General features: G+C 42.3%; 2 protein-coding genes and 1 long non-coding RNA gene across 3 annotated transcripts; 1 reads left to right on the top strand and 2 right to left on the bottom strand.

Annotated features, from left to right (window-relative positions):
- Nucleotides 1–1153: 1153 nt before the first annotated feature.
- Nucleotides 1154–17058, top strand: slc35f4 (solute carrier family 35 member F4). Its single transcript, XM_076108279.1, has 7 exons — nucleotides 1154–1500; nucleotides 13618–13918; nucleotides 14426–14645; nucleotides 14747–14872; nucleotides 14974–15166; nucleotides 15686–15775; nucleotides 16339–17058. Exons 1-7 carry the CDS (start codon nucleotides 1272–1274, stop codon nucleotides 16578–16580), a joined length of 1401 nt encoding a protein of 466 aa, XP_075964394.1. The 5' UTR covers nucleotides 1154–1271; the 3' UTR covers nucleotides 16581–17058.
- On the bottom strand, nucleotides 11768–16768 carry LOC142968424 (uncharacterized). The gene is made up of 2 exons (XR_012959038.1): nucleotides 14396–16768; nucleotides 11768–13923 (listed from the first exon to the last, which is right to left on the bottom strand). It is a non-coding gene; the product is annotated as an uncharacterized LOC142968424 (long non-coding RNA).
- Nucleotides 17059–21940: 4882 nt separating the features above from the next.
- ap5m1 (adaptor related protein complex 5 subunit mu 1) lies at nucleotides 21941–27132 on the bottom strand. The gene is made up of 8 exons (XM_076108278.1): nucleotides 26924–27132; nucleotides 26090–26750; nucleotides 25763–25990; nucleotides 25537–25676; nucleotides 24565–24650; nucleotides 24347–24459; nucleotides 24052–24148; nucleotides 21941–23963 (listed from the first exon to the last, which is right to left on the bottom strand). The coding sequence occupies exons 1-8, from the start codon at nucleotides 26989–26991 to the stop codon at nucleotides 23881–23883; spliced, it is 1476 nt and encodes a 491-aa protein (XP_075964393.1). The 5' UTR covers nucleotides 26992–27132; the 3' UTR covers nucleotides 21941–23880.
- Between the last annotated feature and the right edge of the window lie 63 nt (nucleotides 27133–27195).

Raw genomic sequence — 27195 nt, 5'->3', positions numbered from 1 at the left:
TCTTTTTTTGCGCAGCATCTGCAAGCTGGGGGATCCAGTCAAGTGGAGCTTTCACGAGCCAGCCATAAAACCTGTGGCCAAGGAAAAGAGAGGAAGGAGGAAAGGGGATTGTTCTGGGTTTAACTTTAGAATAAGATTCATGTTATAATACGCGTTTGAAAATGATAAGGAAAAACTTTATTTATGGAATAAAATATTGTGCACAAACTTCAATACCTGTAAACTTTTATATTATACTTACAGGAAAAGAAACGAAAATAAAAATAACACTTGTGGCCCGCATTCAAGTGTCGAGGGGGGTCAAAAGCTGTAAACCAGTGTATGAGACAAACCTGCGCCACGTTTGTTTCTCAAAAGCACATTTTTTATTGTGAACAGCAAATGGAAACATGACAGAGGGAAAGAGTAGTCCTATCAGAGAACAGGAAGAAGCAGTGAATGGATGCTGAAAATAGTGTCTTAAGAATGAATTCTTGGTGATCGTGTTGGATATTTTTGTGTGGGGTTAAATGAAGAGCTAAGATTTATTGAATCTTTGAGGTCCTTTACACCGAAAGCTAAAAATAAAGTGTTCTCTGCATAGATCTAAGTGTGTGGATATCTGTCATGTTTGTTTGCTAAAAACAGCTGCAGACAATGCGGTTATTTTAGACTAATTAACTTCCGGTGGTTTATTTTGAGATACAAAAAGAGAGAGAAGATGTTTTTAGATCAATAAAGCTCACTTTAAAAAGAAGCAAAAATCAATCCCCAAACCAAATATTACAGGAACATCACAGTGAAACCAAAGGCCACATTAACGTCACCTGTGTGTATATCAATATTAAAGTAATATAGTGGTACGATTGCGATCAAAGTATCACAATATAGAATATCATATAGACATGAAAATGACCATAAGTAATTCATTATAAAAACCACAGCGACTTTAATTCACAGAGAATTTTCATAATGCCATAAAGATTTTTGTTTTTAGAAACTTGCTTATATGAAGGCTGTAATTAATGTTGGCTCCTGCGCCACACAGCTGACAACAGCCACGTTTTTGAATTCAAAGCATGTGATAATAGTGACACGCCCCCTAGTGTTTGGTGTCTGCCAGACTCTTGAAGTGTGATAACCTTGCTCTGCGTCCGGGAGCCTCACTTAAGGAATGTGGATTCGGATGTCCTCCTCTTGTTGCTTGTTGTTGATGCAGCCCCGAGGGTCCCTCGCATGGTGATCAGGGCTCATCCCCGCTCCCTTCTGATCTCTGTCCGCTCGGACCTACAATGATAAGCACCGAGAGTGTTTTGGAGAGTGGAGACCAGCCTTGCATCCGGCTGGAGCCACTGATAAACACGCACTTGCCGGAAAAGGCGACGCCGACCGGTGGCAGCTGCGCTGTCTTAACGGACGGGAGCTCCAAAGTGACAGCCAACGGGCTGCACGACATAGAAAACCGGATTCTGAGGATCACCGGCTTCTACGGCTACAACCCGGGATACTCCAGTCATAGAAGTGAGTGCAAAGAAAACAAAGTGCACTGATGGCCTCACCGGGGGGATGCGACAATTTCACGTCTGTCTTTCCCAGGTGTGCGATGGCGTAAATTAAAGACAACATATTTTTCATGAGAATGTTATGAAAGAAAGAAATAGACTACGTGTATCAGTGGATTTTATTCTTGCACAGAAAACAAAAATGCAGTCTGTGCCAGTGGTGTGGGGAATAAGAAGCAATGCACGTATACCGTCTCTTTATTTTAATTAGACATTTGCAAATTCCCCCTTTTCAAACTTAGCTAATTGGGTTTTAATGATGTCTGTTATTGAGCAACATGATGTCAATCATGTCACTATGAGCTGGAGGCAGGGTGATGCTGGCCCATCCATCTCTGAGAGACAACATGAGAGAGAGAGAGAGAAAACAAATCAGGCTGAGCAATTACACAGCAAAGTGTCATGCACTAATTACACCGGAATTTTCCAATTAAATTTCAGAGTCACTTGTTTAAACTGTCGCCTAATGTTGTCCACATCACGTTTGTGTACTCTGCAAACAATGACTTACATGGCAGCCTCGTATTGGATTCCAAATGTCTAATTAAAACTATAAATTTTCCAAATGACAAACACAGCAGCTCTTCCTGTGGTGCATGTGAATATTGCCAGCTGTCTCCTGACGTGCCTGAGATATAGCAGCGCCTCAATACTTTACGCTTCTCTACAATTGTCCTTTGTCAACGTGGTTTTGATTGGTAGAGCAATGCTCTGAATTCTGCTGACTCAGAGACAATGGCTGTGATTGGAGAGGAGAGCTGATGGTGCACTTTGTTCAGGGATGATCTTTATATCTTGCCCTCCAGGTCTGTTGAAGTGTTGCCAGTGGGATTATAACAAAGGAAAAGAACAAACATGGCAATCCTCTGTGCACACCTTATCAGTGGTTTTACAAATGGCTTCATGATAATGGAACAAGGGGTGTAGATCAGGATCTGTAGCATCAGAGAAGTCGCAGGTATTCACCTCTGTGTTACTTAATTGACCTATTCATTGCACTGTGTCATTATTATTTAAAGTCGGGCTGAACTGGTGCTTTTGTTGAATACATCTCCAAAGATCCAATCGGTCATCTATCTTTGAGCCTCTTGTGTTTCAGATGCTCGTACACTTTCACCCCAAATTAATTGGACATTTCACGTAAGCTCCTTCCCTCTGGCTCTTATGTAAAAGTTTAACGACAAATTCACGACTTGGAGATACACCTCTGGAAGGGAGATGTACTTGTAATGTTATGGCGAACCTACTCAGATCTAGTACCGAACCCTAGCACTCTGTGACACAACCCATTACTCTGACAAGTGTGAAAGGAAAAGTGATCATGGAGATAGGGCCTCATTCAATCGGTTTCAGCTGAGGCTCTTTTGGATGAGCTGAGAGCACCTCCATTTTTATTTTTTTTAGACAGAGGCTGAGGCTGAGGAAAAATAAATGAGCCGGTCTCTCATTAACTGCCTCCTATCTATCAGAGGTGTCAGTTGCAGTAGATTAACCATGAATGCAATCACACACTTTCATTCGAGAATATGTCTACTCGTCCAGATTAATCTATTGGAAGAATACCTGATTAACGAGGGGTACCCAAAACTTTAAATTGAAAACAGATTGAACAACTTTAACAGTTCAATGGCGTCTGATATTATGTAACAAAAGAGGACTATAGGACTATAGAAGCCAGAATTCATGCTATTCATTGGTTATTTTTAAAGGTTTAAATGGCCTAAATGGTTGGCAAGATCTACAATGTGAATGTCAACATACACTATCAACAAAGGTGATGTCTTGAGATATTATTGTTCCCAATTGCACTGCAATGATAAGTCGATTAACAGATATTGTCATGAACAATTTTGACAAATTCCAAACATCCATTGGTTCATTCTCAAGTGTGAACATTTGCTGCTCTTTTTTGATACATATGATAGAAAACTGAATGTTTTGGACTGTTGGTCTGACAAAACAAGACATTTGAATATATTAAAAAGAATAAGAATAATGTAATACATGACTCAATAGATGGCAGTTAGTTGCAGCTTTTGTTCCCAGGCTTTTGTCTTTCCCATCTCATGGCGTACTGTATACTGAATCAGACATAAATGAAAGATGGGGTGTCATCTGTGGTGTAATTTCAGGTATAAGGAGCAGGTGTGGATTGTAATAGCATCCACACCAAGAATATAAAAGCCAGTGTATCTGCGAGCTGAGGGGTGATTTGATCTGAGAGACATTTCCCATTTCTCTGATGAAATATGCCATATGTAGCCCTAGATCCTTTCTCCATCTATCCATCAACAGATTTTATGCATGCCAGAGTCAACAGAAGGTATTCCTCAGGGCAGCATACTTGTCACCATTTTTCCTGCTTGCACAGCTATTAAACATGCTGTTGCTGGCGCTGTCACCGTGAAGGCGTCTGGTTTTGTGCACAGCCGTATTCCTCTTAAATGTATTTGATTCATTCTTAGAAACTAGAACGCGAAAAGTCGCTTTTGTTCAATGCTGCTTTCTGCCCGAAAGTGTCCCATTTGTTTACTTTGTTTTGTTTACACATTTGTAAACCTCGAGTTGAAAATCACACATCCCTCAATCTGCTAAATATAATTTTCCACGAAGGGTAAGACAAAATAAGCACTTAAATAGAACAGTGGGCTCACCCTGCCAAGCCTATGGGGTAATGATATATTTAGTAAGATTCTGGTGCCAGTTTATTATTGACTCTTGCCATCTGCGTTGAATTAGAAGATGCCTCTAAGGGGGATTGTGGACTACATTTGGTGACAGGTTCTGGGCTGTAATGCATACAGTGCATTCATGATACAATACTGAAAGTAAGAAGGTAAAAGTCATGCTTAATAAGCAAGGTACTATATTTCCTAAAAGAAAAAATGTCATGAAATTGACTTTAAATCAGAAAAAGAAAGGACAACATATTCTTACAGCACCCATTTGGCTTCTGCTGCAGCAAACAACAATGGCGTTTGCAGAAAATGCTTCCTCAGCATCTCCTGCGAAACTATCACAATAATTTGCTGTTTACCATGTTTTGAGTAGCCCATTTAGAAAAGTGCAGGTCTGTAGTGCAAGCACACATCCCCGCTGTGTAAATATGTGTGGTGCAGGAGAGATGACAGGTACTTGTAGTGGCAGTGCCACCCAGCACTGTGCCTGTGATGTTCACCGCCAGCATCACACAAAGACTAACAACAACAATAACACACAGAGGCACTCAGAGGAACATTTTGAAGGAAGGGTGTGAAATGCAACCATTTATCACAGTGGGGTGTGTTGCTATGCCTATGTCCGTCTACAGAGAAAGTCTGGAGAGATATACAAAGAGAAATAGACATGCTTTTGAATCCATTCATGCCTGTACTGATTGGTAATTCACTTTGTATTTTTGAAACCATTTATATCCAGCGTTAATAGCAGGTGAATTCACTGTCCTCCTCAGACATTGCCTAAAACATTCTGTATGTGCATGCACTTATTTTGGACTGTCCCGTTCCCATGCCTGCTCAGTCAGTGCTATTTATAACTAGCCTAGCGTCGAATGGGATATGAGCTTTGCCTGAATGACTCCTGGAGTGCTGTTAGTCTCACATGCTCCTGGGAATGAGCAACAACCTGAGTAATGGCTGCAATATTTCTCCACGGGAGATACAGAACTGCTAACCTGTAGGCCACTATGACACTGTGATATTGGTCATATGTTGTAGTACTGTACATCAGGAGATTACATTTTTTTTTTTCGAAGCTATTTTCTGTAAACCATGAAGTAATATCACATAATAGAAGGGCACAATACGTGAAAGGTTTGTAATTGCTTTTCCATCATGCTGAGTACACCAGCAGTCTTATCAGCAGCCTAACACTGCCCTCCTGTGGTCAGCAAATCCAACAACAACAATAAAGTCACAATTGTTAGTGTTCAAATGTTGGCCATATTGCCCAGAGAATTGTTTTGATGCAAGTTCAAAAAATGTCCAGGAAAGCACCGCTGTTTGTGTTTTGTTGGTTGTCGTGTTTTTCTTGTGTAGCAAATGGGCGACTACTGCATGTCGTTGTGCAGCCCTGTGTTGCATAATGATAATAAATTATCCTTGAAACCATGAATAATTTATGGTTATGGCTGTATAAAGTTTATTTTTTCTCTTCTTCGCTTGCTAGTTCAGTGAGTTTTGATCGTAGATTACTAAAATACTGCTGGAATCTATTTATTTTTCGGTGTTGGAATTGTGTTGCATATAGGTTCAAATGGTTATCAAGAGCTTTAGCTGAGCTTCTTCCCGTTATGTGGGAGTGCAGGATGAATATCTTGATATACAGTATGTAAAACATCTCCAAATCTGGTGTTTGTTGCAATGTGCAATCCACCATATTGATCACTAGATGTCCCCATTTTCTAATTACATGAAGTTGAGGTCTATGAAAGCGAACAGTCAGGAACTTGATTCAGGGTCTGTCCGGTCTTCTCTACAGCTAACATCAGCTGCAGATAACATTCAGTCTCTCATCTCTCGTCCGCCTCCTTTGCTCGTGGTCCTCACTGAGATGTGATGAGTAAAAGAGAGGGGCTAAAAACAAAAGAGCTTGTGCCATAAACTGAGGAGCAGTGGTTTAATCTAAATGACAAAAGAGCCGGAAAGTGCATCAATACACACAAGGTGCACTGTTGCTATGGAGGTACTGAGAGAGGTTTGGGTACAATTGTGCTTTGATGTGTGATGCAACAGTACCATTGTGTTACATACACTCAGTTTCCTGTTTATTATTTAGACCTAGCTAGGTAATAGAATGTCATGATGTTGGGTTTATGTTGAAACTGTTTTACAGAGGAATTAATTCAACTAATGATCATTTAAAGTAGTTTGTGGTGCTGTCATAGTGTTATACCAAGAAGTGCACAATTGTTGTTGTCTGATATGAGGCTTTTGGGCCACAAATCCATGAAGAGGCAGAAAATTGAAATATAATCTTCTGGTATCGTCAGCTCCTGACGTGAAAGAATACAAACAGAACATACAAGTGAACTTGTGAGCTGGCAATGAACTTGAGACATGTTAAGCTAAAGGTACCTATTCCTAAAAACAATAGAAAAATAATATAATAATGTAAATGAATAAATAGAGAAGGAACAAGCATTTTAATTAAATTAGAAATTGAACTGTGGTCTCCTGTAGAACACATGCTCCAGGTATTTCTCTTAATCTGATAGCGATTAGCATCCTGGGCTCCGCTGACTGGACGGTTTCTCTGTCCCCTCCCTGTCTAGCTGTTGGCTCCACTCATCAGCGGGGCTATTTTTAAGTTTAACCCTATCAGGGGATCCATAACCCCAGCTCATCCCCCTGCTTACACCTGACCAAACATTTGTTTCAATGTTAATCAAGCCTCACTGATCATGGGAAATAACACGGCCTGCGTGGCATTTTCCCTGAAGTGTTGCTTTTTTCTCAAAGCGTCTCTTCAATTTTGAATTCTGTTATTACCTTGGTGTTACTGGAACGTGGCCCTGCATTTTTTTCTATATAGCAATCAGCCAAACACAAACTGTGCTGTCTCTCACAGCTTGAGGAATACACAGAGAAGTACTGTGATCTGCTATGCTCTCTATGGATGTGCCAGAAATTTGGCTGATGAGCATCGGAGAGACAGGAAGGGAGGGGCTCATGGTGGTACTGATATAATGACACAAGAGTGACAGTAAAATAGCCCTCATTTAGTATTCTTAACAACCCGATATAGATATCTACCATATTGCATGTTGATTTGAGTGCGTTCTCTATTTCAGGTCATAGCACTACTGTTTCTGGCCTGGCTAGAATTGATTTTACCGGTGAGAGGGTAAGCATATCATAGCATAGGTTATATTAAGATCATGTTCCAGGCTGCAAGGCCTCCTGTGTCGGAACTCATATGCCAGGCACTGATATATTGTTTATGTAAAGGCCCAAGCACTATTTAGGTCCATTAAATCTTCAGGCAGATAAACCACAGCTGGAGATAGGATGGCCGCAGGAATTTCCTTGAGATGGAAAATCCGGACCACACTCCCGAGGGTGACTCGCATGGCCCAGACTGACCCTCCTCAGGTCCACAGCTTTTGCTGATGAGAGGGTTTCCCTTGACTGCAACAGTGATGGAAAAAAGTATTGAAAACTCTAATCGAAGTAGTATCATGACAATGTAAATATTTCATGTAAAAACACTCCGTTAACAGTAAACGTCCTGCTCAGATTTTTAAATAACAGTGAAGAGGCACCAGTCAGATGTGCTTACAGTAAGTATGATGGGTTAAAGTGAGGACATGTAGCATTTGTTCAGGCAGAGTAGTGCCTCTTCACTCTAGCTGGGTGGTTGGAGCCTCATCTCTCCACAAGCAACATTACATTTCAAAAATACTGAAGTACAATATTTACCTCTTTAAACTATAACGCTGTAAAGTCTCCCACAGTGAAAATAGTACAGCTATGTACAAGGTGAACTTAAGAACAGTATTTATCCATTAGAGCACTAGGATTACTTCAGTGGATGACAGAGTTTACATGTGATGGTTGTCTTTTACATGGCTCAACTGATTCATGTCGCAGTGGTGAAAGCAACAGGACAGAGCTCTACTAATAATCTGACCCTCAAGGAGTAGTGAAGAGCAGGAGATGTGCAAAGAAGAGATAGAGTCATTGAAAGACAGGGGACAAGAGTATATGGAGAGAGACAGGGAGGGAAGGAGGGAGAAGAGCCTGGTCAGGTAGAGAGGGGAGGGGAGGGGAGGAGGAGGGAGAAAAGAAAGGGACAGCAGCTAACGCAGCATAATTAGCCCGGGCTGCTTGGTTACCTTCCAAACAAAGCTGCTGATTTGTGGAGCAAAAGAAGAGGAGGGGAAAAGCGAGCGAGACAGAGAGAAAAAAGGAGGGGGAGGACAGAAAGAGATGAGGGGAGTGATTGCGCCATGCCACACACACTTGAAGCTCAGTCTCCCTTGGAGACAGTGGCATTGCTGGATCCCGGCATGACAGTGCAACAGTAGAGTTTCCACTTGACTGCACCTCCACTGAGCTATCTCCACTGAGCTGTGTCACTATCCAGACAGACAGAGAGAGAGAGAGAGAGAAAGAGAGTCAGAGCACCAGTAACAGTGAGATCGCTGGCCTGGAGAGGAACAGAGAGTCAGGACTGGAGTGCTGGGAAGAAGACAGAAGAGTTTGACAGAGACCTGGGAGGAGGGGGCCAATCAAGAGTGTGAAGAAGAAACGGAGGAGTTAGGAGTCTGAGGATGCACGGCGCTAGCAGGAGGAGCTGCTGAGCGTGCAGCAGCAGCAGCCCGGGCATACTTACTTACTCACACACACACACACACACACACACACACACACACACGCTTCCCAAGGAAGGACAGTTTGTTGGGCCCCCAGTGGAGGATGAAGAAGCACTCAGCCCGAGTGGCTCCTCTCAGCTCGTACAGCACTCAGGTCCTGACCTGCCCCATCTCTGAAGGTAAACCAAAAGAACCAGAGAGACCCAGGACACCATTTATACTAAACTATGTCTATTTTCATGTGTAGGCGGTGTGTTAGCATGAACTGAGTTAATTGCATCGTTAGCTCAGATAGGGGTACTTTTATATATTTATTTTTTGACAGCTTTTACAGTTGATGACATAGTATTTACCATAAGGCATCGCATGTGCTGAAGTGTCATATAGAGTGTATAGGTATTCATATGAAATAGTGGGAAGCGAATGTGTTCTTCTTAAGTCGGTGGTGTGCTACATTTGCTTTGAACACGTGATATTATTTAAATTAAAATCTAAAGACTGAACTATTTTTCCATCTGGACTTTTAGACCTCTAGATGGTGTAAAAAAAACACATTTGTATCATTTCAGTGTTCTGCTGGCAGAGTTGAGAAGCTTAATGTGTTGACAGGAGGCGTAGTTGTAGCAGCAGCATATGTTTTTAGCTGCCCAGCACTGATGTAAAATATAACCACACAGGCCCAAGTCAGCTGCTTTCACATCTGTTCATTCTGTTCACCTGTCCTTCCTTCATCTAACTGAGCATCCCTAAAAGCCTTGAACTTCACCTAAATCCATCCATACTTTTACTAGAGATATTGGAGATCATAGAGTGAGACCGCTAATCACCTTTTCATCAGAATCATCATAACCATGTCACATCTTCAGACCTAACTTAGGTAAAGACGTATTGCTGTTTGACCCGCCGTGAGCCGGCATAACGCTGCAGACGTGACTTTGAGCTTCGTGTTGGATTCGGCAGCGGTCCATCCATCAATGTCACTAGCATGCAGTGTCAGAGGTGGGGATAAAACACAGAATGGATTGAAATGTGAGGTTCGAGCAGCATGCTGCGTCACACAGAGTAGATAAGCTCTGGTAATGGGTGCCAGTAGTGAGTGATCCTATGCAGCACTGTGATTTCTGTAATGAAATTACATTTTTCTGTTTTCTTCCAGCCATAATGAGCTAGTCCATGTGTGAATATTAACTTTTTTTTAATTTTCAAGAGTTAAGTATAGTATTAGCTACATTAGTAGAAATTCTGTGTATGCTTGGTTGACAGAGGTGGAAAAGAACTTCAATCTTAAACTCAAATGTAGTCACATACTTTAAGCAGATGTTCTGACTCTAATATTAGTGTTTGTCTATATTTTAATGTTTAGGCATTTATTCATACTTTGATGTGATGACTTTGTAACTAAAACCTTTGGGTTCTGAATCATCCTCTTTATATGAAAGACGCATCCCATAGTTCATAATTTTCCACCAAATTATTTCGGACACATTCATAATTCTAAATACTTTACTCTATTTGAGCCAAACACACTTTCTTTGAGTTGACTGAAATTTACCTCAAATCGCACTTTTTCTATTGAAATATTTCACTGCAACATTGTGCTGACAGGCATTATTGTTTCCTTTGCATCTTTTTAGCAGCAATATTAGTCAGCAATAACTCTGCCTGTTATGAGAATACAATTTTGGCCACGAGAGCTGCTTTTCTGAATAATAGAGTTGTAATATTACTGCATCTTGGCACCCAATCAGCCTGTAGTGGCTTTTACCTCAGGACAGAAGAGCCCGTATCCAACACTAAAAGCTTTAGGTTTTGTCGGTGCTATGAAACACGAACCATCTTGCCTGGTGGAGGAGGAGAGGCAGACATAAAGGAAAAAAATAATTTAAAAAAGCTGCTTCTCTCTTGCAGAAATATCAGATCTGTTTTCCAGTTACCAACCACCAAACGCATTAGGTTGATTAAGAATCCTTGCTGTGGCAGAATGTAATTAGACCAAATCCCTCGATGATCCCTTCACAACATAAACTGTATCGGTGTTGAACAGTTTGCTTTCACAAAATACTGTAGATCTGCTCACAGCTGGGATATACTGTAAGGTGAAACATTTTATCTGAGAGTTTTTTCAGGTAATAGTCACAGTCCGTACTGAACTGGACTGAAAAAGTTTTTAAAAAAGTGTGACTCATTGACAGTGGGAGTCATCATTAGTTTTACACCTTTGGGATGCTAAAGGGTTTCATTGTGCACTTATATAGTTTGAAGGTTATTTGTGTCTCTTGCTTCAAACATGGTACTGGAAAATTTAGTTCTGCAGTTTGGCCAGACTCATGTCCAGTGCTGCACCGACACAGTAACTTATCAGCCGACATTACCCCAAGCACTGTACTTATGTACAGTTTTGAGGTGCTTGTACTTGACTTGAGTGTTTCCATTCTATGCTACTTTATACTTCTGCTCAACTTCCTTTCATATTGTAGTTGTTACGCCACTACATCTGATGGACATAGTTTTTATTTACTTTTTAGATTAAGATTTGACATTAACAAAATGATGATGAACTTTTATGATGCACATTTCCCTTCTAAACTTTTCATATGGGTTTATTTGAATAACATTTTGAAACCCAATTTTCCAAAATCTAACAAAAACAGACACAAATTTATGTTTTGTTTTTTCCTCTCTCCGCCCACTATCATCTGCTGGCCTGACGCCTCAGTTGGTAACCTCTGGACTGAACTGCCTAACTGTGTTAGTTTTCAGAGAATACAACTTATGCACTGGTGCAATACATCAGTATTAGCAGCCTAACAATGTAAAATATTATTAAGTATATCACTCATAAGGGACAATTTTCTATTTTTTTCTTAAGTAAAGGGTCTGACCACTGCTTCCACCACTGCACTGACATGACTCGAATCTGTGACTTTATTTTCACCGTTCTTTCTCGGGTATAACAGTTACAGCCAGGACTTAGCCTTAATACTCTTACTGGGTGCCAGCGATGATGTCATTCATTCATTAAGCTTATAAAGTAAGTGTGGCAAGACTGTTAAGTTCTTTTGTGAATGAAAGATGTGGCTTTAGAAAATACGCTTATCGACTTAGTTTTAGAGTGGATACAGAGACTTGAAACGAAGTGGCATCTCACCACTCTAAATGCTTTACACAGACAAACAAAACTAATACCAATACTCTTATCATTGGTTACTTGAGCAAAGAGTTTGTGCTTGACATACTGTGTTACAGTATTCCTCTGGATTACACAAATACTTATTTACATGGGTGCAATCTATTTTCATTAAACCTGCCAGTGACACTACTTTTACTCTCATTTCTTGGTTTTCTGCTGAGGTCTCATGGCAGTTAACAAACAAAAGACTATCAGATGGAATAAGGAGCATCCCAGAGATGCCCTGCGACTGTAGAGGGGTGATACTACGGGTACAAGTTCCAGTGCTCGCAGGGCTCTCGTGTCTGTGGCCATGGTGGAAATGGCCGAGCTTCACGTGCTGAGCTAGCAGAGAGAGCACAGGCAGCAAACATCCAGCACATGTCATCTTTTATTCCTGTCCCAGTGAAAATTGATCACACTGTCGAAAGTTAAAGAACCGATCTGAGTTCTCTCCGGAAATGCTCAGACACACAGCACTTCACATATTATTCAGCGCTGTTGAGGAAGCCATTCAGTCCCGCAGTCCATTAACCTTTTAAAGGCACTGGGCCAGATCAACCATGCGTCACTGGCATAAAATTAGATCAGAATAAAATCCCATTTATTTATCTATATTTATGTAATTTTGGTGTTATACGTCTGGTGAGACCATACCTCTTTCCCAGTTACTCTATGTTCCAGTATGTCACAAAGGCAACATTTCCATAGCAGTAATGTACCAACAGTCCAAACAGGGGCTGCCAAGGTTGACATGACTTTCCTGTGGAATGTCATGTGGTTAGGTTTACTCAGGTTTCTGTGCACACCTGACTACAATGCGTGTAGTCCTACAGTACGTGCTGCATCATGAGGTGTCAAAGCTATTTATGACATGCACAGCCACAATGCTAACCCAACACATTTTTATCAAAGCCTTGCCTCATGCATCAGCGCCTTTACAGCAAGACATGCAAACTGTGATAGTGATCACTAAGGCAGTTGATCAATAGATGCTTATGTGCTGGACCTCAGCCAGGGAGACACAAGCTTCATCCTGTATGTACAGGAATACAAAGCATATACAGACTGTGCAACGTTAGGCTAATGTAAATGATTTAGGAACACTGTTGTAAGGCTGTACTTATGCAAATCTATGGCATTGGTCTTGGACATGAATGCTAAATGTAGGCATGCTAACATGGTCACAATGGCAATGCTAACATGCTGATGTTAAGCATGTTAAATGTTTACATCTAAGGTTAGCATGTTAACATTTAAATGTGAACCTCATGGTGACACGACAGGAAAAGTCAGGTGATCCCCGTGGGCTTCATCCTCTTGTCACCATGGATCCACAAATGGCTGTCAAAATGTTTAACTAAAGTTAAAAATGTCAACCATGGTCAGGGAGATCACGTTTATCTTCTGGGGATCATGAATGGCTTAAAAAAACATTGACATCTTGTAATTAGAATCTAGATGGAGGCAACATGTAAGCGGCAAATAGATTAATAGTTGAGGCTTTCTTCTCTCATTGGCCTTCGAACAGGAAGTAGAGATGGTGCCATGGATTTTCTGTTATTGTCTTTTCTCCTATTGTCTCCCATCAGGAGAGGATGGTTCAGAGTCTAATGCAGAGACACCAGGCAGCGAGACCAGCGAAGAGAGCCAGTCCTATCAGACATGTACCAACACAGCTCTGAAGGTGCTGGGTGGTCTGCTGCTGGTGTTGTGTGTCTCCTCCTCCTGGGTGGGTACCACTCAGGTGGTTAAGCTGACCTTCCAGTCGTTCTCCTGTCCCTTCTTCATCTCCTGGTTCAGCAGCAACTGGAACATCTTCTTCTTCCCCATCTACTACTCCGGACTTGTGGTTACCACACGGGAGAAGCAGACGCCCATACAGAAATTCAGGTGAACTGCAAACAAAATGATCCTTCAATTCAGAAAACATTTACAATCTGGCCAAATAGATTCCTGAGAACCTTTTACAATACACTACAGTTATTGTTACTGCTATGTAAAAGAGCTATAGCCGACAGACAGAAGATTTAGAGATGTGTCAATGAAGTTCGTCACCAAAATAAAGAGAAATAGTCGTCTTGTTGTGTTTATATTCAGCAAAATAAAGTAATAATCCCACTTTTAACTTTGTAGAACAGTAATCCAGTTACCAGTTAACCATTAAAGCTCTAATGGCGGCCTACTAGAGCCCTTGCTGCTCTTTGCACTCACCTGGAACACATTTTAAACCACATGAATGTCCACGAGGAACCAGGCAACTAAGCAACCAACATTTCCATCCTCAAAGCTTGGTCCTCATGATAGCAACACTAAAAGCCTGACAAACAAAGACGCTGTTCCGAGAGGAAAACAGGTTGACACACTCACTTTTTTTACACCTCTTGTTCTCTCAAACAGGGAGTGCAGCAAGCTCTTTGGGGAGGATGGGATGACTCTCAAGCTTTTCGTAAAGAGAACAGCACCCTTCTCAATCCTATGGACACTGACCAACTACCTGTACCTCATGGCCTTGAAGAAACTGACCGCCACTGATGTCTCTGCCCTCTACTGCTGCCACAAGGCTTTCGTCTTTCTCCTGTCCTGGATTGTTCTGAAGGACCGTTTCATGGGTGTTCGGGTCTGTATGAAAACACCAACGATGATAATGAGATGTAAAGTTGTTTTTCTTACTCCTGAGGAGTATCAATGCCACTGACGGCTCTACATCTCTATCTGCAGATTGTGGCAGCCATCATGGCCATCACAGGTATTGTGATGATGGCTTATGCTGACGGCTTCCATGGGGATTCCTTTGTGGGCGTAGCGTTGGCTGTGGGGTCCGCCTCCACATCCGCTCTCTACAAGGTTAGACCACGTTACAGTTTGAATCGCTTGGGTGATTGCCTTTGCACCGACTTTAAGTAAAGTCACCGGTGTAAATTAACAGTTGTCTCCTCATCGTCCAGGTGCTGTTCAAGATGTTCTTGGGCAGTGCCAACATCGGAGAAGTGGCTCACTTCCTTTCCACCATGGGCTTCTTCAATCTCATCTTCATCTCCTGTGTGCCCCTCATCCTCTACTTTACCAAAGTAGAGCACTGGGGCTCACTGTCCTCGCTGCCCTGGGGTTACCTGTGTGGACTGGCAGGACTGTGGCTGGGTGAGAGTGCATAAACATTCATGTAGAGAGAAGAGTGGGTTTCTATGAAAGCATTTTGAATTCATTTTGGGGCTGCAGCTAATAGCTATTTTTTATCACTGCCACGCATCGTGTGTGCATGTGCATGATTTAAACTAAGTGGGGACTCACGACTAAAAACATTGCTCCCTATTACGAATAAAAACTCCACAAAGTACCCTGTGGTTTGGTCTATAAATATGCCGAGCCCCGGTGGAAATATGGCTTGTTTTCTCTGACCTACAGTCCAGAACTAGAGCATTTTCAGCTTACTATCATAGAGGACTAAAAAAGAAAAAAAGAAAATCTTCACATTTGAGAAGAAAGAATTAGTGACTATTCGGCATTTTTGCTGAAAAAAATGAATTGAATGAATAATCAATTATCAAAATGGTTGCCAAATAACTTTCTGTCAATCAACTAATTGATTAATTGACCAGTTGTATCCATTCTAATTAAATCGTACTCCAATGTTTTCAACCTCTTTGGTGTCTTTCACAGTGTTCAACATCTTGGTCCATGTTGGTGTGGTGCTGACGTACCCCATTCTCATCTCCATAGGGACACTGCTCAGTGTTCCGGGCAATGCAGGTATGGTTTGTTAATGTGGCTCAAGTACTCCAATCTACTGATTATTATTTCTTGTTTATTATGGTGGAAATTAATATGATTGTGAAAATGAGAGTAAATGGCCCCACACACTGGGTTTTTTGTTGAGAGGTCAGCACTTTGGGCCTCTGTAGCAAACAGATTACACAGCAAGTCTGCCTCTCTCGTCCTGGAAACCCAATCATCAATGTGCTTCAACAGAACCTGCAACTATTCTCTCGCTGAGGGAGGATCAGGTTGCAAAGGCGACACTAAATGCCTGCAGACGAGTTCTTTTCTTTAACCACGATGGACCGTATGAAGGTCAGTGGGTTACGGCACCTTGTCCCAGGGCTCCAGACCGCAGAGACATAGAGGATAAAGTGGATGGCTTGTGCGGATTATAAGCCGCATTTGCTACACTCATCCCCTGCAGCCGCAGAGTCTTGTGGTTTATCTTACTTTATGTAATTAATCTCAATTTGTTTTTGTTTCCCCCCCCCCCCCCTGCCTGTCCTGCTCTTCGGCTCTCTCTTTTGTTCCTGTCTTTCTTTCACCTGCTGTAGCCGTAGATGTTTTGAAACACGAGGTGATCTTCAGTGTGGTGCGCCTGGCAGCCACCTGCATCATCTGCCTGGGCTTCTTGCTCCTGCTGCTGCCAGAGGAGTGGGACTCGGTCACTCTGCGTTTCCTGGCCACCATCGCAGACAAGAAGTCAGAGGAACATGGCGAGGAGTTAACAGAGTCCAGCATCCAGACTCGAAGCCGCAGTCGAGCCAACGGCACTGTCTCCATTCCCTTGGCATGACATGGCTGAGCTCTGCTAGTAGCCTCTGTTAACCAAGCCCTGTCTGCTCATGTTCCTCCATTGCCCACCCAGGGGGTGTGGCGGGATGTTCGGTCCACATGGACTCTCTATCAGGAAGACTCTGGAGATGCACCTCTGTCTCCAGCTTCACTGCAGGAGGGGAAAAGGACAACATTCATGGATTTTAATTGAAAGGGTGGAAAGTGTTATTTACTTTCTTAAAATACTTGCCACACTCAGTCCTGTTCCTCGCACGTACCCACAGCAAGAGCTGACTGGCCTCCCCTGACCTGATCTGTGGACTGTATTCTGTGAATATAAATATTGGCAGGGCCAATTTGGCTCAATCTTATATGTATTTATGATATTTATTTAGAGTTGTATCAATAAGAGTATTATTTTAAGTCGTATTGATTAGTATTATATAAAAGAATGGCAATTATACTATGCGTGATGTACAGGCTCTTTTGGTTTTATAATAAAAGACTTAAAACTCACATTAGCAGTGCATTACTTGTTTACCTAATGACCATGAATGTGGCTAATTCCTGAGTTTTCTAACAATATATTGGAACATCTTTAGATTTCTGAGTAATTTCTGTGTTGCCTAAATCAACGTTGACAAGAATGCATACAATGCTAATGATGTTGCAAAGCTTCACAAACATATAATATACATATAAAATATACCTTGTATCAAGACCAGATATTTTTAGCAGAACTTAGCGGTGAGGTTCATACAATATTAGTAATCTGTTAAGTGCATTGTATTGATTTGGCAGCGATGACTTCTCCTCATCGTAATAAATGATGCAATGCTTTTCTGTGCTGCACTTAGCTGTCACTTACTGACACACATACACACCCATGCACTGTAAACTGAAGAAGATTGAGAATGATTATTTCTACTATGATTTATCCTCTTTCACATATTCACACAATATGTGGTAATATTGCACAGCCTATCTATCTGCCTGTAAAAAAGCCCATGGGATATTTTTTACCTGTAAAGCACAACACGGTGATAGGCACTTGTCAAAATTACTCATAGTGTCTCATAACATGGTGGCATTTACATTTTATTTCAAATAGTGCTATTGAGATGATGAGGTGTCAGGAGAATAATTTCTCAGTCTTTCAACATCCCTCTTTGTCACACACACTGTCAAACACACACACACGTACACACATGCATGCGCACTCCCAAGAGTCTAACAACACAGTGGCTTTATGGTTGCTGGAGTGCAGTCAGTGAGTTGAAACCTCTAATGAAGCATTTGCTGAGGTGACACTTTCAGCTTAGCAACCGCACGCAGTGGCATTTTAACATATTAAAATAAATGAGCTACCGTAGAAGAAGCAGAGGAATGTGTAATGTTCAAATCTTAACTTCATGATATAGTAGGTCTGCTGGATGCTGATAAGCAAGCCCCCCCCCCCCCCCACACATACACGTTTACATCCGAATAGTTTGTTGATTTCAGCTCGACATTGAACACAGTCCAAAGTACAGCGGAGGCTGATGGGAATGTTATTAGTTTTGCAGGCATTCTGTCATAAACCAAAGTTTTTGATAAAACCTGGGTGCAGCCTAATGACCCGTCTTTGTAACAGTGTTTGCCTACCCCCCCCCCCCCCCCCCCCCGTGGTTTTCTGACTACTCATGAAGTCACATTTTTCTGTCAGTTAACAATTTCCTAAAGAACTTGTCTCTCTCCTCACCCCTCTGGGCTTTCCAACATGGAAAGGGTGCGGGGACATAACAGGTTCTTTCAAGCATTAACTTATGAGTTACAATGAGTAACCTGTAGGGAGAGTTGCCATAGAAACCTAGCTCATTACAATGATGGCAAGTATGAAGGCAGAGATGAAGTGCACACCTACTTTTTTTAACCACTACCAGAAGTGGGGGTTTTTTCGTTTGTACTTTGGCACCAGACAGAGATGCTTCAGGACAAACATTAAGCTCGCCAGCAGGGGAGACGTGAAGACCACGCAGGTTTGTTTGGAAGCAGCTGGAAGAAATGGGGCGAGTTGGAGAGTCGATTTTAAACATGAAGTCTTTCTGCAATTGACAAAGTTTTTAATAGGGAAGGCCAAAAATACAAAGGGAATCCACCACTTCATGGGAAAAGTTAATAAAACCAGTGGACCTACAAAAGACAGAATCTACATGTCTGATGAGAAGACCTTAAAAAGGTGGGAGTAAGTGTAAAAAATAACTTTTTTAAATTTGTAGAAAGATTAACTAAGTTTTTCATATCTCAAAGTTGAATCTAGTGTTTCAGTTTGACAGCATTCAGACAGGGTGTGAGACAATGGGCTCCACAGGCTCCAGACCCAGGCTGCGTAAAGTAGCTCCATGTAATAGCCTGCAAGAAGAGGGGGCACAACTTGAACCACAATGGACCCTCCCTGCTCTGCCAGTCACTGTGGAGCAGCCGGCAGGATTTTTGGGACAAAGGAAGACAATCTTACCTCCACTGAGACAAGAAACAACCCTTTCCACACTCTCAGGTTAGTACGTCTCCTGGCTCTAATTATGAATTCACATTCAGGCTTTTATTATTTTTTACAGACCGTTCTGTGTTGTGATACTGATTCTGATACTGTATAACAGTGTTGGCATGTGTGTGCTGTAAGAACCATACTTTGCAGGAAACCTCCCACCAAAGCAACGTAACAATTCAAGCATCATTCACTCCCATCCACCCCGAAGACCCCAGGTTAGCAAGGGCAAAATCAGCTGCCCAATATAGTTGTATTAACGATAACAGGCTATTCTTGTTGTCTGATTCATGTGAGACGTTTCTCATCTGTTCAATCCCGTGCTGGCAGACATAACTCTGCATTATTGTTCCTGACTGGTTGTGAGTTTTACCCAGACATGCCATCATTATCTTTCCTCAGACACTGCTACCACTGGCCCTTCAAATTGGCCACACAAGCACTGACAATCAAATTGCGATGGTAATAAAACAAAGAAACGTGTCGCCGCTGACTGTCCCAGCGTCACCGACCCCATGCCATCTCATAACCCAATAAGGAATTTGATGTTTGTTGTAGGGCAGGGACTGCAGAGATGGGGGTGTCCACCTGTTTTCTACAATCGGCTCCGGCAGAATGATTCAGGTAAAGCTTCATGACAAAGTACGGAAGAGCTGAAGTGCATCTATAACATAAATAATTCAGATCATGCATTTTTATATCGAGGCAAAATTAAAGTGTGCAGCCGTGTTTGCGAGAGATGGGGGGGGGGGGGGGGGGGGAAGAGAGAGAAAGACAGCTGTGAGCTGTGTGTGGGTTCTTCCAGTCCCAGTGGATCTGATTAAAGTGTTGGTAGAGTGGAAAGTAGGGTGGTCTACAGCCATGACTGGCCCTCAATGGGATCTATTCTCAGGGTACAGGGAACAGAAAACCCCCCACTATTAGATACACAGTCTTAGACACAAACAAAAGTATAGTCTTGACAGTCACATGAATGCTTTGCTTTGAAATTACATCAGTCCAGGAAATATATTAACTAAACTACAAATCCCACAAAGCATGTATTGTAATGCACTGTATATGAGTCTTTACCTAAATAAAAGTACCAATACAACATCGTAAAGATCTTTTATCCTGCTTTCAAAATCCTACAAAAGTACATAAGTATCATATAGTATCTCTTTTGTGGGACTGCCAACAACTGATAGACATCTGGCACTCGACACAGTTTCTTTGTAAGGGGACACAAGCCAAAAAGGTTGAGTACTAGTCTAATCTGTAACAATGCATTGTATTTTATAAGCTTGTCATTTTTTTAAATGTAAAATCTAAGGATGAAAAGTAACTACACCCGTCAAATAAATGTAGAGGAGTAAAAAAAATAAAAATAAGTGTTGTAAAATAGTAATAATAAACAACATATTTCCCTCTGAAATGTAATGAAGTAGAAGTAAAAAGTAGCATAATATGGAAACACTCAAGTGAAGTACAAGCAATGTTACCTAAGAATTGTACCAAATGGACTTTCCACCACTGGTGTCTTAACTGTGGTCTTTCTAGGGAGGATTCCTGGAGGCCCAAACAGCTCTCACTCAACAGGCTAATCGGCATCGGCGAGCTCACCTCCGACGTGCCAGAGAGCAGAGAAGACATAAGGTTGTCTACTCAGTTAATGGTAAGACTATGAATTGTTAATCTAACAAGCAAGCTTGATACTAGGTGGGACACATGAGTTACCACCTTGGTCAAATGAATAGTCGCTGCCAGCTCATCGTTGGTCAGGTGATCAGTAGCTGGCTTCGGCAAGGATATAGCCTCCGCTGACTTTTACCCCTTACCCTGCACCACACAAATACAGAAGGCATCCAGAGGCTGAAACTTGTGAGAAGGCCCACAGAGAGGGATATCTTCTGGGATGAGACCACAGGAGAAAGTCTGGACCCCAGCTGTCTTCGGGACCCAAAATCTCTGCCTCAACTCTTTGAAGAAAGACACCTTAACCAGCCAAAGACACAGCTCCTGTGCCGTGGAAAAGACGGGATCCAGACAGAGCGAGCTCTTGGTTCCAGAAAGACAGAGAGGAAAGACAGTCTGTAAACAAAAGACTTATCAAGGAGAACTGAAAGGGAAGTAGTGAGAAAAGAAGACGAGTAACACAAAGATGGATGTGGCCTGAGTCTGCCAGAAAGTGTCAGACAGCATGGATAAAAGGTGCATAAGGGATCTGAGACAATGAGCTTAGAACACTTAGTCAACCAACTTGCAATATGAATAAACTTCTTGATGTGCTCCGGATACTTCCTGCATGTCTGAGTGTATGATGCCCTCTATGGGTGAAAGCAGTGAGAACACTTGCTGTCGAGGCAGTGAGTCTGAAGCTCGTGTAGCCTTACTACAATATTGATAGCAAACATCCAAAAATAGATTTTATATTTAGTTCAAAGAGTTGAGATTCAGCTCAGCCAGCTTTGAAGCGTCTGCCCTATTATTGGGCATCTGCTATAGAAATTAGCACAAAAGAATCCCTCAGTATAACGATATCCCACTATTTGAGAAGATCTGTGGCTCTTGAAGAATAATTAGTCTGAAAACAGGAAACAGCTAATTGCACCGTCTCTCTTCAAGCAGTCCCCTTGAGGCCGGCTCTTAGCGGGTTTAGAGAGGCCGAGAAGAACTGGACTCCAATCAAACACCTGGGGGCCACAGTGGCCAACAAAAGCCTGGTCCTCAGGCACGGTGCGTTAGATGAACATTGCTGGGATCTCATCGCACAGAGGGGGCGTGGGGGGAATTAAACAAGCAAAGACTATCTGGCAGTGGTTGAGTAAAATGATTTCAATAGATGAAATAAGTATTAAAGTGTATTAAAGAAATCAAAGGTCGAACATGAACTTTATTGTACTCTACCACTGGGTGTCATTATTGGGTTAAGGGACACAGAAGTACAGTCCCAGTCAGGTGGATAACAGTTGCAGTGTTTATAATGGTGTAGTTAATGTTTTGGTATATAAATATTTTGGTATGAAAGTTCATTTTGAGCATTTAAGGCTATGCAACACTGTGATATATTAACATTATTTCTGACAATCCACAGTGCTACTTTACTTTCACAAATGTATTTTGGCCTGTGTTATTATTGTACAAAAGTGTTAATCCCTTTTTTGTATGTGTGTATAGAAGAGTAAAAAATGATGAAATGAATAAATAATGAATGATTCTGAAAAACTGCGTAGAACTAAAGACCCAAAGGTATGAGCTGAAGGCACTGGAGCAGAACAACACATTAAAACGAGTCCATCTACTTAGCAAGCCATTCAATCAACAAAGCAAAGTCAGCCAGTGAGAGGCCACTGACTGCAGACTTGAGGAGCCAGACCGACCACATATTGGGAAACTGAAGAGATTTAGAGTGGCCCAACTCTTCAGAAAAAAAAAAAAAAAACGTCTCCTTTTCCAGTTCGCTAGCCATACACACTGGGCCTTAAAGCCAAATCATCGTGCAGGGGGAGAGCCGAGAGGTCTCGGTGTCTGCCACTCCGTACCGCTACATAAAAAGAAGGTGAAGGATGCCGTGTGAGCAATTGGTTCCAATTGACAGAGGATTGGTCATGGTCAGCCTTCCGAGTGGAAATCCACGTGAGAATGTAGCATTTGGACCAGCAAGGGGCACAAGAGGCCAACAGCACACAATGAGGGCACTCAGAGGAGTCTGGCTGCTGTGGAGTAGTGGGGCACAATCTTCTTTGATTTAACCCTTCATCGGCTGGTTATTCATTTACCTTAATACACTGAGGTGGAGCTTTCACAGTAGAAATGTAACCGAGTTAGAATGAAACCCATCATAGTTCAGGTAAAAAAAAAAATAGTTAACAGTGAGAAACATGTGGAACGACATGCCCCTCGTTAAATACTATACTTGTAAATGAATTGAATATTGATTATAATACTGCACTGACACCTGTGTTATTACAATATCAATGAAAATAACATACTAAAAGTTCTACATTAATTAATTTAAAGCACTTATGCAACCTGGAGGCGACCCAATCATTTCCATTCTTGTGACTTTTTCACCAATTAGGCAGGTCCTTCTCTCTGAATGGGGCCGGCTGCTTTTTAAGTCTCAGAGGGCCAGAAGGTCAGCGCTCAATCACAGTCTGGCTGGAGAGGTTGAGTGTTTGAACTAGCCACTAGTTGACAGGGCGGGGATGGGTTCAAAAGGGGTGGGGGAGTGATTGGTGAAGGGGGCAAGGACTCCTGCCAGCTCTAAAAGAGGAGTCTTTTGTAGCCAAGGCACTGGCCAGAGCAGCCTGGCCTTTCACAGCCCAGCCGCCCCTCTCCTCCAGGCCCACAACAGCTGATGACAAGGCCCCAGCTGCTAATTATCCGGCTGATAGAGAGTCACTGAAGTGGGACTGTCGGAGCGAGGGGTGGCCCTTGTGTCTGCAGTGGGATAAATTTGAGGGAGGGTGAAGGTTGGGGGATAAAAGAAGTTGGACTACAAGAACAGGTTGTTGTTGTTGTTTTTTAAGTATCCACCCATCGACAAAATCAATACTTCTGTCAGTGAAAGTTTGCACATTGTGAGCTGTACTGAATGAAAGCAAAATGATGACATGATTATATCAATTAATTATTTGTAATGCTATGTAAATGTTCTATCATTTGTGAGCTCTGCAGTAACAACAGGATAGTAACATGTTTTATGGGGTCACATATCTAGTCTGGATCACTGTACAGTATTTGCTCAACAGTTTTCAGTCTTGTTACGTTACAGTGAACCGAGCACTGAGCTGCTCTTAATGTATCCGTGCTACAGCATCATCGGCCCAGAGGACACCGGAGCAGTTCCAGTTGAATTCCATATGAAGTACTCTTTGGATTGAAGTTCTCGGGCTGAAAGTAAACCAGACGGAACATTTTTTTAGTGCCAGAAAATGTGTATACAGCAAACATGTTGATCGGAAAACTATTGTAAGCTTACATGTTATAATCCGTGGTTTGGCAGAGGAATAAACCTGCACTGAATGCTGGTCAACACAGCATCCAGAGAGCGTCATGTCAGGCACTTTGAAATACAACTGTGAAGATAACAATGGGAGTGTTAAACACTTCACAACACAATGATTATATATTAATACATTCCATATCCATTTTACTGTATCCCATTAGCTGTTTACAAATTGCTACAAAATGCTGGAGGTGTAAATAAACAAACTGGATCATAAATCCCAGATCTTTTAATCAGGCTTCTGAATATCACACACATATTAACTTACTTTGATATAGGCTGTAAGTTCTGTGCAAATGGGGTCAGTGGGTCCTGGCGTCGGCCCAGAAAAGCTGATCTTGCCCTCCATTGTGACCTCACGAGATTTAGGGAACTTTTGTCCTAAATATCAGTGAGAGGAAAACTACTCATTAGTATCAATTTCAAATATACAGCTGCATTAAAGTGATATTTTTTTTAAACATTTAACAGCAGCACAGTGCCTACCCAGGCCCCAGACCAGGAGGTTCTTCTCCTTTGAAACGTCCATTTGTCCAGAGCTCACCTTCACATCCACAACACCCATCTGATCCCTGCACAAGACGCAGAGCCCACATTCAGATGTTAGTGCACACATACTGATTTAAGTGGTTGGGTTCAATCACTTCAGATTGTATCCTCTCTGCTCTACAAGAAAAACCCACAGGGACAGTGTACTGTAGGTGTATTGTGAAAGAACAGGACAACAGGATGGTCTACTGCTAAAATAGATGGTTTTAAGTGTTGGTAGTGCAACCTCTCTGGGACATTTCTGTAAATTGTGTGGGAGGAGTATTTTATCACATGATTCCACGTGATGGAGTTGAGTTTGAGACTTGTAGATTAGGTTTACTTTGTTTTATTGGGGGTATTACTTGGCTGTTGGATGACTCATTAATTCAACTCAGGTGAGTTATTTAGTGAGACCAGTACAGGTGTTTTGCAAAGAAAACTGTGCAGTTTAAATAAGCATTCAGGACGGCTTTGTTCCATATTACAAAGGCCCACATAAGACACAATAAAACAAAACAAATAAATATTGAAACAAAATCTTCTCAGCAATAGATATATTCAATGACATCTCAATCGTGTAATAAGTAGTGTTTCCAATGTTAGTAGCAGTTTTTAAAAAGCAAATCTCTAATTGATGGTTGTATTTGACTGCCAGCTGGAATTAATTCTACATTAGTTTGCCTGCATAGCTAGTAAATATATGCATTAGTAGTCAATGCAAATATTTGACCTACTTTTAAATTAGATGTGATTACTATCCAAATTCTATATCAATAATTTATTATTCTCAGGCGTTAAAACAGAATGCCGTCTCGGCAGAACGTCATGTATTTATCATAGGAACATTCATGAACCTCTTTGCTCTACAGGAAACAAACACTGGCAGGGCCTCAGGTCGGAAAGATGACATCCTCTTGTGCTTCGTACCTGTTAAAGAATGGCAGGTGTGCCTCACAGTACTCAAAGCTGTTCTTCACACTCTCGTGAAGTTTGAGGGTCACTGACACATGTAGCTGGTTCTCTTCCTCCCTCAGTTGATACGAACCGAGGATAGGAGGAACAGGGACCTAATGAAATATTGTAGGATTCATTTATGACATTAACAGTAACGTGTGGGATGATAAGTATGTTTGTTTGTTTGTATGTTTAATACCTGAGATGTATAGCTGCATAGTCTGAATGGCTCCAGAGGAGGAGAGAAGGGGAACTTGTATGGTCCAGAGAAAGCAGAGCCATCACAGTTATCCACACTGCTGGCAGTGAGGATAGAAGAATCCAGTGAGGTGACACAAGGATGGACCAGGATGTCCTGTAGTGGAGAACCATTTGGTGGCAATGTGAGGGTCACTGTCACATTTGGGAGCATGCCTTCCACTTCACACTGTTAACAGAAAGACAAAAGAGTAGAATAAAGGAAAAGAATAAAAACAGGCGAAGACAGTTAGAACATTACTGGCTTTCCTTTACACTGTGCTCTTACTTTGCATGTCACAGTGCCATAAACATCCCACAGGTCCTGTCTGCTCCGGTCGCCATACTGCATGGAGCGCACCGTTTCTTTCAGTGCTACGTTCACCACAGCTCGACCGCGGTGGAGCCCCGTCTTCCAGGCTGGCTGCTTCTGGCTCCCAGCGGGAGTAGGCACTGTGGATGTAGCAGGTGCCCCCAAAAGTGGCACATCCAGGGGTGTGCCAAGTGGACAAACCTGTAAGAGTACAGATGGCAGAATGGCCAGGCGAGAGGCCAGCCCCTCGTTATCAGGCTTTCCCCCAGAGCCAAGAAGAAAAGTTTGCAGACCTGCCAAGAGTGTTAGGCCCTGGGAGACAGACAGCAGGCTGGCAAGGGGTGGCCGTGGCTCAGCGGGGGCATCCACTATAGGCAGGCAAGCTAGGGTCAGAGGCCCGTGTGAGATGGCCAACACTGGCCACAGTATTCCCTTTCCAGGACCGTCCACACGCAGCTCCAGGGCTGGTGATCGCTGACGATGAAGGCAATCATCTCTGAGAGCTACATAGTACTTGTCCGACTCTGAAAGTCCCATCTCAGTGAGCAGGAGCTGCAGCACACTGTAGTCTTCTGGGACTGCCACATATGAGGAACCTGCCAGGCTCTTTGCACGGTGCTCCACAGTAGCAAACCTCCTGTGTGTGGGGGGGGGGGGGGGGGGGGGGGGAGATACACAAGACATTATATTACAAAAGACTTTAGGCTGCCAGCAGTGAGCACAGCGGAGCTTTTACGAGATTATAGCGTGGCTACACTACACTCAACACTATTGTAAACAGGAAAAGCCATTAAAATCACATGACGTTACCTTGTAAAGCGTATTGACACATTTTCTCCCTTCTCGTGAGAAATGATCCACAAAGCACGCACACTCATTTGTCCGGCTGCACTTCTGTCCTCTATTCACGGACTATAATGTGACTTCAATATTAATATTCACATCCTATCGTGCAGTTGTTAAATTCAAATGTTCTGTATGAATTCGATCAACGCTGCATTTTTACTTCCTGCTGCCGTTTCATGTGACACCAACCACCAATCACGCGACATCCGCGCTTGCGCACTCGCCACCATTTATTC

Source organism: Anarhichas minor, unplaced genomic scaffold (genome assembly GCF_050575085.1).
Source record: "Anarhichas minor isolate MPS153535 unplaced genomic scaffold, ASM5057508v1 ptg000040l, whole genome shotgun sequence".
Lineage (NCBI taxonomy): Eukaryota > Metazoa > Chordata > Actinopteri > Perciformes > Anarhichadidae > Anarhichas > Anarhichas minor.
Note: the sequence above shows the minus strand (reverse complement) of the source record. Positions and strands in the feature narration are given on the sequence as shown.

Bases quoted from the DNA above. Each gene is read 5' to 3' on its own strand.
- slc35f4 (XM_076108279.1), top strand. From the start codon at position 1,272: ATGATAAGCACCGAGAGTGTTTTGGAGAGTGGAGACCAGCCTTGCATC. The intron at 1,501-13,617 runs GTGAGTGCAAAG...GTCTCCCATCAG, and splicing joins GGGATACTCCAGTCATAGAA to GAGAGGATGGTTCAGAGTCT. The intron at 13,919-14,425 runs GTGAACTGCAAA...TCTCTCAAACAG, and splicing joins ACGCCCATACAGAAATTCAG to GGAGTGCAGCAAGCTCTTTG.
- ap5m1 (XM_076108278.1), bottom strand. From the start codon at position 26,991: ATGAGTGTGCGTGCTTTGTGGATCATTTCTCACGAGAAGGGAGAAAAT. The intron at 25,677-25,762 runs GTATTAAACATA...ATATTTCATTAG, and splicing joins TATGCAGCTATACATCTCAG to GTCCCTGTTCCTCCTATCCT. The intron at 24,460-24,564 runs GTAGGCACTGTG...ACTGATATTTAG, and splicing joins CCTCCTGGTCTGGGGCCTGG to GACAAAAGTTCCCTAAATCT.